The sequence below is a fragment of the Bufo bufo genome, chromosome 7, assembly GCF_905171765.1.
Source record: "Bufo bufo chromosome 7, aBufBuf1.1, whole genome shotgun sequence".
Taxonomy (NCBI): Eukaryota; Metazoa; Chordata; class Amphibia; order Anura; family Bufonidae; genus Bufo; species Bufo bufo.
The window spans coordinates 109,950,132-109,963,709 of NC_053395.1; the positions used below are offsets into that span (position 1 = coordinate 109,950,132).

The following is a 13,578-nucleotide window of genomic DNA, read 5'->3' on the forward strand; positions in this document are numbered from 1 at the left end:
TGACGCCTTTAAAAGGAGCCTCCTAAATGAACTAGAAAAGATGGATTACAAACCAAAAAAGCAGAATCTCTCTAGGGGGGAGAAGGAGGCACTGAAGCAGTTGGAAAAAAATGACAGGATAGTGATTAAACCGGCTGATAAGGGGGGGGGAGTTGTTATTATGGATGTGGAACAATATTCTAGGGAAATGGATAGACTGCTTTTGGACAGAGATACCTATTTGGTTTTGAAAAACAACCCACTTATTTTGTTCAAAGGGCAGCTGGAGAGTATTTTAAAAAGAGGTTTGGAGAAGGAGGTGTTAGATAAAAAAGAATATGATTACCTCTTTTTGAAGTGCCCAGTCACCCCGGTTATTTATTTCTTACCAAAGATCCACAAGGATTCCGTTAATCCACCAGGGAGACCTATTGTGTCGGGGATTGATTCCCTGAACAGTAGAGTCTCCGAATACATCGATTCCTTTTTACAGAAATATGTGACTGTGGCCCCCTCCTACCTAAAAAACTCCTCTAGTGTGATCGACCTCATTGAAGAAATTGGTGAAGTGCATGGATCCCTGTGGTTAGCCACGGTTGATGTATCGTCTCTATACACCTGCATTCCCCATCTTTTGGGGATGAAAGGGGTTAGAGAAGCCCTCAATAATGATCCAGAAATGGGAGCAGATCAAAAGAATTTTATTATGGAATGTGTAGATTTTTGCCTCACCCACAACTATTTTTTATATAAAGACACTTTTTATCTTCAGCATTCTGGTGTGGCGATGGGGGCGAAGTTCGCCCCAAGCCTCGCCAATCTTTTTATGACGATGTGGGAAAGGGAAAATATTGATCAGATCCTTAAAAAAGATTTAGGAAAGGGGCAGCTTTTTGTATGGCGAAGGTACATAGACGACTGCCTTCTCATCTGGTTAGGTGAGAGGGAGGGTCTAGATAGCTTTCTAGCGGCTATTAATGTCAATAGTTTTAACCTTAAATTTACTCATCATATTAGTGCTATCTCTGTAGATTTTCTTGATTTGGTCATTTTTGTAGAGGATGATAGACTCAAAACCAAGACTTTTTTTAAAGCAGTAGATGTCAATACATATATTGAACTTAATAGTTGTCATCATCCATCTTGGCTCAAAAACATACCCAAAAGCCAATTCCAACGTATTTCAAAAAATTGTACCAAACTAGATGATTACAGGGAACAGGGGCAGATGGTCAAACATAGATTTTTGGAAAAGGGCTATGAAAAAGGTTTTCTAGACCATTGTAAAGATGAAATTGAACAGAAACGTTTTGAGAATAAGCCCCAGATCAATGATGATAAAAAGGCAACAAAAAAAGATTTCAGGTATACTTTTCTGACCCAGTATAATAGTAAAATAGGCTGTATTAAAAATATGATCCAAAAAAATTGGCATATTCTTCAGAATGACCCTGTACTTAGTAAAGATTTACCGGTCAGGCCTCCTGTAGTATTCAAAAGAGCAGACAATCTCTCCAACAAATTGGTCCGTAGTGCTAGTCTTGCTACCAACAAAAAACGCACCAGTACTAATAAGGGCAGGTTCACATGGTGCGGTTTTTGCCTACCCTGCAAAAACCGTATCCCGAAACAACGAGAAAAGTGTGTAGATCAAATTATATCTAAAAAAACAAAAGAGACCACATTCAAAATCAAGGGGCAATTTTCCTGCAATAATGTTGGAGTGATTTATCTTTTGGAGTGCCCTTGTGGCCTCCAATATGTGGGCAGGACTACACGGAGCCTTAAGACTCGGGTGCAGGAACACATTCGTAATATTAAAAAAGGTCTTGAGACCCATAGTGTTTCGTTACATTTTAAGATTCACCATGACAAAAATCCGAAGGGTCTCCTTTTTACTGGTTTAGAATTAGTACATAACCCTATTCGAGGGGGGGATTTTATTGCCATAATAAATAAAAAAGAGGTTGAGTGGATGTTTCGTATGGGCACCATTCAACCACAAGGGCTTAATATTGAATGTGACATTAATAATTGCTTATTTTAACATATTCGCCGTTAGCTGTCCGGTTCGGTTCCAGTCCTTTTTATTGTATTAGTTTTACTCTGTGTGTATGATTTGTTTTAACCTGTATTTTTGGAAGAGCCTATGATGTGATCCAGGGGAGGTTCCCTGTCTATTTAAAACACAGTGGTATGCAATTACCAATCAAGCCCCAGACGAAGCATCATCGCGAAACCCGGGTCGGGCAATACTCCAGATTTTTATATGTTTTATAGTTGTACTTTTTGCCAATATTAAATTGTTTTTATCTGACCTTTGGTGCGCACATACTTCTCTTGCGACCTTTTCCCTGAGAGGTTTTGGACATCGATGTTAGCTGTAATCCAGGATCTGAGCTGTCTATAATAGATACATACGCACCTGACAAGTGAAGCCCTGTGAGTATAATCTGTTTGCAGGCAGACTAAGTTTTGTGACATACTACGCTATAGTCCTCTCTTTTAGCAGAGTTCTACCTTGATACCATCGAGATTTCTACACGCCTTCACTTACCAGGAATCCTGTGAGTATAACCTGTTCACATGGAGCGTTAGATGCTTGGAACCTGCTACACCATAGTGCGTTTTCTCATCATCTACAGGTTTGCACACTAATGTTGGACCGTGAGGTGGCATGTGATCCTACTAGTTGAAGATTCAAAAAACGAACTTTATACATAGAGAAGATTTTCCTCTTGCAGCGCAGTCTTTTTCTATACATTTTCGTCAAGTAATAGACTTTTCCCACATTGTCTTTGGATTTGCAGCGCTAGAGGAGACTAGTATATTTTTCAGAGACTCTATCTTTTTATTGTCTGGGTTGGAAGGGTGCTGTCCAAGTATGCCACCCCCTGCTGGTTCAGGTCCTGCTCTAGGTCTAACTGCTGCTGCTGGTGAGTAGTTTCGTTACTATGCGGGTGAAGAAAGCTACTCATCAGCGACTGTAGACTCAGGCTGCTGCTGATGGAGCTGGTACAGCTCTTGCCACCCCACCCCTCCCCAGCAGCCATGGCAGTGGAACGTGAGCGCAGAGGGTCCCCCTGGTCAGACCTGTGAAAGGATGGATGATGGCGCAGATAGGCAGCGGCCAACTGACTACATAGGATATCTCTGGAGTAGTTCAGTTTATCCTCCCTCTCAGTGGGTGTAAAAAAAAGGCCCCCATTTTGGACCGGTAGCGAGGGTCCAACAAGGTGGAGAGCCAGAAGTCCTCCCTCTGCCGAATGGTGACAATTCGGCTGTCACTACGCAAGCAAGTGAGCATGCATCGGGCCATTTGTGCAAGTGACTCGGAGGGACTCCCTGCCTCCATCTCCACTGCATATTACCACGGTGTGTCTGGGTCCTCTTTCTCGTCTTCCTCATCGCCCTGTAGATCCTCTGGCTGCTCCTGGTCCTCCTCTCCTTTCACCTGAGTAGAAAAACCACCCATTCAGGTACACATTGCCTGTGCTCCAATGTCCTCCTCCCCCAGTTCAGCCCCCACAGGGCTCTACAGATCTAGGCGCCACATCTCCTGTCCCTGACCAGCCATTGTTACCACCATCTGTTCCAGGACACAAAGCAGTGGAATGACTTTGTTCATCCCATAGTCCTGGCGGCTGACAAATAACGTGGCGTCCTCAAAGGGCCTGAGCAAATGGCAGGTGTCATGCATTAGCTGCCACTGGCAGACATTGAAGTTACACAGGGGAGTACTCCTATCCGCTTGGATCAAGATATCTTTGATGGCCTTTCTCTGTTCGTATAGTCGGTCCAACATATGGAGGGTGGAATTCCAACAGGTGGATACGTTGCATATTAGCCTATGTTGGGGGATGCTGTTCTGCAGCTCAAGGAGGGTGTGCTTTGCGGTGTACGAGTGGCTGAAGTGCATGCAAAGTTTCCTGGCCATTTTTAGGATGTCTTGCAGATGGGTGGAAGACTTCAGGAACCACTTGACAACCAGATTGAACATGTATGCCATGCAGGCCGCATGGCTCAGCCCTCCTTGACGCAGTGCCGAAACAATGTTTTTCCCGTTGGCGGTCACCATGGCTCTGATTTTGAGTTGTCGGGGAGAAAGCCAGGATTCAATTTCTTGCTGAAAGACACAAAGCAGTTCCTCCCCTGTGCGACTCCGTTCGCCAAGGCAAACAACGTCAAAAACAGTGCGACACCGCTGTGCCCTGCACATGTGGTATGCTGGAGGGGCACTGTGACTTATCCCTGCAGTGGAGGCTGAAGACATGGATGAGGAGGCAGAGGCGTACATTGTCACAGGACCAACGCTGAGGCGGAAGCGGCGTCACCTGGCCAAGTTGCTGGTGTGGCTGTGCAGGAACCACATTCACCCAGTAAAGGACATGTATTGCCGTGCACTTTGGCAAACACGGACACGCTCAAGGACTCGCCCACCTTCTGTTCTACATATTTGTGTAGAGCTAGTACTGCCTTTTTCGCAAAGTAATGACGGCTTGGAACTCTCCACCTCGGCTCGGCACAAGCCATCACATATCTGAAAGGTGTAGAGTCTACCACTTGGAAAGGGAGGGACTGCAGCACTAGCAACTTGGCTAGGAGCACATTCAGCTTCTGCGCCATTGGATGAGTGCATGCATACTGCTGTCTCTTGGCAATCGCTTTGGTATTCGATTGCTGACGGTATGACTGACGAGGAGGAGGAGGAGCAGGAGCATCTGGACCAGCAGAAGATGGGAATGACAGACTTCGGCTGAGGTGGTGGAGCCTTGACTGTCTGATACCTGGTGCGTGCCAATGGGTGATGCAGCAGTTACTGCGGCACGCTGGACCACCAAATCGGAGCCATGGTTCTCCCAGGCCACTTTATGGTGACGCTGCATATGTTGACGCAGGACCATGGTGCCAACATTGGCACCCTGGCCACGCTTCACTTTCTGCCCACAGATTTTACTTATTGGCATGTTAACCTCCTCCGGTGGCTTAACAAAAAACTGCCACACCACTGAGTAGGTGATTTTCCCCCTAACAGTCCGCACTGACTGACTGCTGCCTCCGTGAACCCCTGAACCACTACTTCCCGAGCAGGTAGGCTGCTGCGAAACAGGTGGTCTACCCCGGGCACGTTTGGCTCCCGACCTCCCACTGCTGCCACCCTGCTGGCTCAGCCGCTGCCTCACGAACAAGCTGCCACCCTTTTCTTCTGATGATGAAGCCCCTTCTGCACCTGGCTCCCAAGTGCAATCGGCTTCATCATGATCAAGTAGTATCTGCACGTCACTGATGTCCTCCTCAACGGTCTCTGGGTCAGGTGCCTGACCGCTCGCAACACCATCCCCCAACCCACTCTCCTCTCACTACTTGCCCACCTAGCAGAGGAAGCAGCGGATGTCTCCTCCAGATCTTGGCTGGGCAGTAGCTGCTGACTGTCCTTTAATAGCTCGTCCTCGCTGTATAGTGGAGCTGAGCCAACAGCATACAATACTTCTGTGGCTGAGGGAACAGCAAAGGACAGAGTCAGGTTGAGTACAGGTGAGGGCACAGGGCCTGCTCTCGGGCCATGCCAACTAAGGGTTGTGTCTGACGAACCCACTGACTGTTGGCTGGGGGTGTCTGATGTCACTTGTGATGAAGTGGATGACTGAGTTAACCAATCAAGAACCGCTGGGTTGCTGGTCAAGACATGACCGCTAGATGACACCGGGAGCTCAGACCTCGCTGTGACTCCTGCTGCCACGCCCTCTTACTCTGCTGCGACCTCTGCCTGCGCCAGAAACATTTAGGCCTCTGCCACTCCTCTGTGCATGGCCTGGCACTTCTCTGTCTGACATACTTTTAGCTGAACTAAATAAATCAAAAGCAAATTAAAACACCCCTAAAAGCGATAAATATATTTTTCTTTTTGTACTGAAATAGGCCACTAAACGCTTTCACAACAAATAACTGCAACAGTGAAATGTGTATATATTTATCTTTTTGTACTGAAATAGACCACTAAACGCTTTCAACACATACCTGCAGAAATGAACTAAGAATATATTTTTCTTTCTGTACTGAAATAGGCCACTAAACGCTTTCAACACATATAACTGCAGAAGTGAACTGAGAATATATTTTTCTTTTTGTACTGAAATAGGCCAATAAAGGCTTTTCAACATAGCATTTGCACCCCAATAACATGGATAAATTGCTGGAATGACAGAGCTGTATAATGGCTATTTGGATCCCCAAATAATATTTCCCTGCACTTATAAATCGTTTTTTCTGGGGGTTTTTCACAATAAGGTTTTTTCTATTGCTGTCCCTAGCGCCTTCTCGCGTCTGTCTCTTCACTCAGAACGCTGGAAAATGTCTGAATCCAAGATGGCTGTCGTATTTATAGGGCTGTAACATCACAGGGCTGGCTGGCTGCTGATTGGCTTCATGCATTATGGGTCATCCCGCCTTCCCAGAGTTCCTTGCCCCATGTCCTCAAACGTGTAGCCGCCATTTTAGGAAAAATTGTGATTCGTTACTACGAAGCGCGAGGAAATTCGCATTCGTTGCAAATCAAATTTTTCCTGAAATCTGTAGATGAGACAGATCCAGATTCTTACAGGCCTATCTCCTTGCTGAATGCAAATCTTAAGATATTAACAAAGGTTTTAGCAGGGAGGATGAAAAGTTAGATTAGTTATACAGTACAGACCAAAAGTTTGGACACACCTTCTCATTTAAAGAGTTTTCTTTATTTTCATGACTATGAAGGCATCAAAACTATGAATTAACACATGTGGAATTATATACATAACAAACAAGTGTGAAACAACTGAAAATATGTAATATTCTAGGTTCTTCAAAGTAGCCACCTTTTGCTTTGATTACTGCTTTGCACACTCTTGGCATTTTCTTGATGAGCTTCAAGAGGTAGTCACCTGAAATGGTCTTCCAACAGTCTTGAAGGAGTTCCCAGAGATGCTTAGCACTTGTTGGCCCTTTTGCCTTCACTCTGCGGTCCAGCTCACCCCAAACCATCTCATATGGGTTCAGGTCCGGTGACTGTGGAGGCCAGGTCATCTGGCGCAGCACCCCATCACTCTCCTTCATGGTCAAATAGCCCTTACTTTCAAAGTTTTCCCAATTTTTCGGCTAACTGACTGACCTTTATTTCTTAAAGTAATGATGGCCACTCGTTTTTCTTTACTTAGCTGCTTTTTTCTTGCAATAATACAAATTCTAACAGTCTATTCAGTAGGACTATCAGCTGTGTATCCACCTGACTTCTCCTCAACGCAACTGATGGTCCCAACCACATTTATAAGGCAAGAAATCCCACTTATTAAACCTGACAAGGCACACCTGTGAAGTGAAAACCATTTCAGGGGACTACCTCTTGAAGCTCATCAAGAGAATGCCGAGAGTGTTCAAAGCAGTAATCAAAGCAAAAGGTGGCTACTTTGAAGAACCTAGAATATGACATTTTCAGTTGTTTCACACTTGTTTGTTATGTATATAATTCCACATGTGTTAATTCATAGTTTTGATGCCTTCAGTGTGAATCTACAATTTTCATAGTCATGAAAATAAGAAAACTCTTTGAATGAGAAGGTGTGTCCAAACTTTTGGTCTGTACTGTACATGACGATCAATGTGGGTTTATGTCAGCTAAGACAACCACTACAAATTTGGAAGGTTGTATGCAAACATCGGGATGAAGGATGACCGCATGAGGGCTATACTTTCCATAATGCCACTAAAGCTTGTGATAAAGTTGAGTGGCCTTTTCTTTGGGAGATCATAAGACAATTGGGGTTTGGACCTAAATTTGTTCCGAGGAATAAAAATCTGTACCTCAAGCTTCTGTATGACTGAGTGGTGGTAGGTCCTTCCCTTTCTTGCTGTCAAGAGGGACAAGACAGGGTTTTTCAATTTAGGTTCTAGCAGTTTGCAAGCAGATATAATACAAAAGTCAAGGGATTTGGATATGGTGCAGTATGTGAAAAACATCTCCAGATGATTTGTTGATATTTTTAATTCACCCCTATGAATCACTGTAAGAACTGGTAAAAATAATTGAGGAATATGGTACTGTAGTTTTTCAGGGCTTAACTGAAAAAAGAAAAATCTGTATTTATGGCATTAAATACAGATTTAACTGCGTTCAGTATGCAGTAAAACTGAATTGTGCTTTTCATTCTCCAGGTTAGTACGATTACAGCAATACCACATATGTATAGTTTTTATACATATAGTGTTACATTTTAATACTGGAGAAAAACCTTTTGAAAAAACTTTGATAAATTTTTATTCATTTTTTTGTGAATAAACAGCGAATCTGCCATTTTCACCATACATATATTAAAAATATATATATATTTGAAATAGTACAGGTTTTTTCACATGTGGCGGTGCCCATGATGTTGATTTTTTATTTTTTTTAGTAAGTACTTTGATTTAAATTTTAGGGAAAGGGGGGTTATTTGAATTTTTATTTTATTTTTTACTTTTTATTAGGTCTACAAGTGAACCACAACATGGAATCATCAGATTCATCAACTTGTATAGAGTAATAAAATTGCGTTTTTTTCCCACCCCATTTTACATTTTTTTTACCGCTTACCGTAGTGCCATAATTAATGGTGGCATTAAAAAGCACAACTTGTCCCTTAAAAAGTAAGCCCTCATACGGCTATGTGAACGGAAATATAAAAAAGTTTTGGCTCAAGGAAGAAAGGGAGGAAAAATAAAACCTCAAAAACCTCAGGTAGTGAAAAGGTTAATTTGTATTCCAGTTACCATTTGTTAATACGGTTTCCTGTTAGTAGAAGATAATCCCATTGTATGTTCTCAGCTCCTGTTTTAGACGCTGGCTCAGATTTACTAATGTATCTGCGCCAAAAATCTGTCCAATGCTTCTACACTTTGGGGGGTGTGCAGGGCTTTTCTGGAAAAGGGCTGGGCCTAAGACATGCCATTTTGCAACAAAATTTTGGTGCAATTCTGGCAGAAAATCTGTCTCAAAGTAAGGGCTCTTTCACACTTGTGTTGTTGTGTTCCGGAATAGAGTTCCGTCGTCGGGGCTCTATGCCGGAAGAATCCTGATCAGGATTATCCCAATGCATTCTGAATGGAGAGAAATCCGTTCAGGATGTCTTCAGTTCCGGACCGGAACGTTTTTTGGCCGGAAAAAATACTGCAGTATGCTGCGCTTTTTGCTCCGGTCAAAAATCCTGAACACTTGCCGCAAGGCCGGATCGGAATTAAAGCCCATTGAAAGGCATTAATCCGGATCCGGCCTTAAGCATAACGGCGTTTCGGCGCATTACCGGATCCGACGTTTAGCTTTTTCTGAATGGTAACCATGGCTGCCAGGAGGCTAAAGTCCTGTTTGCCATGGTAAAGTGTAGTGGGGAGTGGGGGAGCAGTATACTTACTGGCCGTGCGGCTCCCGGGGCGCTTCAGAGTGACGTCAGGGCGCCCCACGCGCATGGATGACGTGATCGCATGGATCACGTCATCCATGCGCATGGGGCGCTCTGACGTCATTCTGGAGCGCCCCGGGAGCCGCACGGACTGTAAGTATACTGCTCCCCCGCTCCCCACTACTACTATGGCAACCAGGACTTTAATAGCGTCCTGGGTGCCATAGTAACACTGAACGCATTTTGAAGACGGATCCGTCTTCAAATGCTTTCAGTTCACTTGCGGTGTTACGGATCCGGCGGGCACTTCCGGCAAATGGAGTACACGACGGATCCGGACAACGCAAGTGTGAAAGAAGCCTAAGCCAATTTACAGTTTGTATAGAGTAAATGAAAAGTGCCTATCCCTGCACCACAATTATGATCCAACCTGAGCTCTGGTGATAAATCTGGTGCTTTATGTATACAGCCTGTCAAAAGTTTACACCATCTATAGGATTTGTAAATCTCGGCCACAGTGTGTAAATGATGTTGTATACAATAACAACCACAATTGATAAAAATGTGTCCATCAACTTTACACAGGATGTGATAATTTTTTTAACCTCAGAGGGATGAAATCCATGAGTTAAAACCTCTGTTTGCCTTACAATTATACATGCAGGTCTAATAGTGTGGACGCATAATTGGGTATGGCATTACATAGATAAGCGGCACATGCACAGTGTCACTCAATGGAAGCCACTGATGGATGGATATAGTCATGTGGTTCTGCATCCGCAGCCATGTTGGGACATGATCACAATGCTTACACTGTAGCCAGCCATGGTACAAAAGTGGCTGGTGCTGCACAGTGGGGGACCATGATGCAAGTGCCCAAGTACTATATTAATAAGCAGATTCTAGTGCTGTTTTCAGCATTTTTTTTTGTAAATGTAATATAAAATTTCCAACCCTTTAAAAGTGTGGAGCCCTGTGCATTGGGTGAAAGGGCACACACATATTTCAGTCTACTGAATATGAAGAGCCATATGGAAAATAGATAAGAGACTGAATAAAAGACTATTTGACTAGCAAACAGATGATACAGGAAATGTGTCATCAGAAAATGACCCATTGTTTAAATCATGTTTTTATGTTTAACATATTATGAAAGAATTTTTGATGTTATTTTTAATTTTCCATGTCAACATCTATATTTAAACAAAAACCATAAAATCCTGCCGTTTTTGCCCTGGCCACTAAGCCTAATAATAGGTGCAACTTCTGTGTTTGTACAGATCCCTTTACTGCAATTCTCTGCTCATCTATACAGAGATATCATTACAGGCATACAATTAGAACAACAGATAAGACAAAATCCACCATTCACAATAGGTGATTGTCAAAGCTTATCTATTCTTTCATTGTACAACTCTGCTCAGGTCACAGAGCATATCTAGAAAACTCTCCCATAGAAGTCAATGAGGTCCCTTCCTGACCATTGTATCTATGGACCAAGGGGCTGCTGTAAAGCTATTTTTTTTTATGCTGTGTAAATGCTGTTAAGAACAGCTCAGGCAAGATGGCTGCTCCCATTAATCATGTTCAGGAAATAAATAAATCTGCAATCAGAAAATGAAAACATAAAAAATGGTGCTACTATCTGGTTTTAATTGGCAGAAAACATTTCTGGGAACACATTGTATCACTCTCTGCAGTCAGATTTTTGATTGACCTGTCATTTTATTGACAGTACTTGGACATCACCATATGATTAGCATTTTATTTTTATGAAGACAGTCATAAAATGAGTCCATTGGATTATATCACTATTAAAATAACCCCTTATACCCTTTTAAGTATAAATCTTTGAACATCCATAAAAATCATATCTTTTGCAGATGTAAGATATGTTAATCCAGCTGGAAGTTTATGGTTGTTGCATTCTTTTTCAGGTTTCCATTTCTGGATGAGGATGTGGTTTCTTTTTTGAACTCTCTTCCACTTTGGGAAAAAACAGACTTGATGCTTGGCAGGGGGCTTGGCGAAAAGTTAATTTTGCGAATAGCAGCTGTAATACTTGGACTTGGTAACTCTTCAGTTTTGCCCAAAAGAGCCATGCAGTTTGGATCCCGAATTGCAAAAATGGAAAACAGAAATGAAAAGGCATCAGACAAATGCAGCAGACTTCAGCCAGATGTAACTCTGTGACAACTATTTGAGTTGTTTGCTTGGAGTTAGTTTTAAAATGTTGTCATTAGCTGCTGGGTATTACATTTACTTTGATAACTGGACAATTCATAATGAAAAGGGCAATGTTTTGGCCTGTTTAACTTTAGCTAGTTTTCCTATATACTGTATTACTGAAGATAGTTTAATTTGTTCATTTTCTCTTGAAAATACTTGTCACAGAGAAGGTAGGATTCCAGATTTCCAATATCAAAACGGCCTGATATGCTATAAAAATACACAGGTTTCCTGTAATAAAAAAACACTGTCAAATACCAAAATATAGGTTTCCAGTAAATTAAATTTTCACTAGTATAAAAAAATGTATTTTACTTGCATGTGTTTTTTTTTTTTTATCTGCAGCATTGCATCCAGAACTAACATAACTCAAATGTGCATACAAATAAACTGTGGTTTATATTATCAAAGCCAATAAAATATATATTTTAGGCATCTTGATATCTCATCCTAAGGCCACTTTCACATAGCAGTATCTTGAAGTATTTGTAAGCCAAAAGTGGGAGTGGGTCTAACACAGAGAAGAGGTGCAAATCTTTCCTTTAAAGGGAACCTGTCACCTGGATTTTGTGTATAGAGCTGAGGACATGGGTTGCTATATGACCGCTAGCACATCCGCAATACCCAGTCCCCATAGCTCTGTGTGCTTTTATTGTATAAAAAAAAACGATTTGAGACATATGCAAATTAACCTGAGATGAGTCCTGTATGTGAGATGAGTCAGGGACAGGACTTGTCTCAGGTTAATTTGCATATGTCTCAAATCGTTTTTTTTTACACAATAAAAGCACACAGAGCTATGGGGACTGGGTATTGCGGATGTGCTAGCGGCCATCTAGCAACCCATGTCCTCAGCTCATGTCCTCAGCTCAATACACAAAATCCGGGTGGCAGGTTCATTTTAAACTTTCTCAGTTTGTTCCATTCCTGATGTAAAATACTGGCCAAAATATTGCAGTGTAAAAGCAGCCTGAGTAAGGCCTATAAGCCTAGTAAAATTAAACCGTAATCCATAAGACACATCTATCATTACTGCTTCAGCTGTACCATACTTATTTTTCATTGTGGACTATGCTTGTAATAGTGGCCTATAAAGCTACATATATATATGTGTCATGTCTATGAATAGATTTACAACAATGAAGCATGCAAAGGTTGCAGCTAGAGCTGATCGAATTTCATATTTTGAAATTCATTCACACTTCGTTTGTAGGTAAAAGGTGAATTGCATTATGGATTCCGTTACCACGTACCATAATGCAATTCTATGACTGAATGCATAATAGAATGCCTTTATACATTCCGTCATAGAATTGCGTTATGGTCTGTGGTAACGGAATCCATAACACAATTCACCTTTTACCAACAAATAATGTGTGTGAACGAATTTGAAAAAACGAAATTCGCTCATCTTTAGCTGCAGCACTCCAGATGTGTTATGAGAAAAACACCCATAATAAAATAGAAATGTCACAGTTTATGGCAGCATTTCTACCTAATACATCCTTAAGTACTGTATATAAAATGTTTTCACTGCCCTTCTTCATGTTACATAAGCCTGTTGTAATGCAGTATGAGTGAACTGTATGTTGCAGTTCCTGGTTTCTTCTAATATTACTAATAAAATCTTGTAGCAATCTTGGTTTGAAAAAAATTGGGAAGGGTTAAAACAGTGTGACAAGCAAGTTGACCCTCTCACAGGCTACGAAAAGCCTATGGCATGACCAGGATTCTAAAAAGTCCTGAAGATATACATTCATGTAATAACTTATACACTACTAGCGATGCCAAAAGATCGCTGCTGTATGGGAATACATGATTGTTATTCCATTGTTTGTCAGCAGCATATCCCTGTTAAACACAGGGTCATGTACTGCTCACCAACAAGGATTTTTAATGCCAAATGAAATATGCACAGTGGCACATTTTAAGAACGAATGTTCTTAAGAATCATACTGACAGCTTT

General features: G+C 42.0%; 2 protein-coding genes across 7 annotated transcripts in view; one reads left to right on the top strand and one right to left on the bottom strand.

Moving 5' to 3' along the window:
• LOC121009054 (asparagine synthetase domain-containing protein 1-like) overlaps nt 1–11,662 on the top strand; it is a 205,873-nt gene extending 194,211 nt beyond the window's left edge. For 2 of the 3 annotated variants that reach the window (XM_040441978.1, XM_040441979.1), the window contains exon 6: nt 11,321–11,662. In XM_040441978.1, the coding sequence (XP_040297912.1) occupies nt 11,321–11,576 (256 nt within the window). In that variant the 3' untranslated portion in view covers nt 11,577–11,662. The remainder of the gene's footprint in view (nt 1–11,320) is intronic. The other variant, XM_040441980.1, reaches the window with a different exon arrangement.
• A 30-nt stretch (nt 11,663–11,692) lies between these two features.
• The window catches only part of LOC121009055 (glucose-1-phosphate thymidylyltransferase-like), a 631,424-nt gene continuing 629,538 nt past the window's right edge, over nt 11,693–13,578 (bottom strand). For 3 of the 4 annotated variants that reach the window (XM_040441983.1, XM_040441982.1, XM_040441981.1), the window contains one exon: nt 11,693–11,843. In XM_040441983.1, the coding sequence (XP_040297917.1) occupies nt 11,726–11,843 (118 nt within the window). In that variant the 3' untranslated portion in view covers nt 11,693–11,725. The remainder of the gene's footprint in view (nt 11,844–13,578) is intronic. The other variant, XM_040441984.1, reaches the window with a different exon arrangement.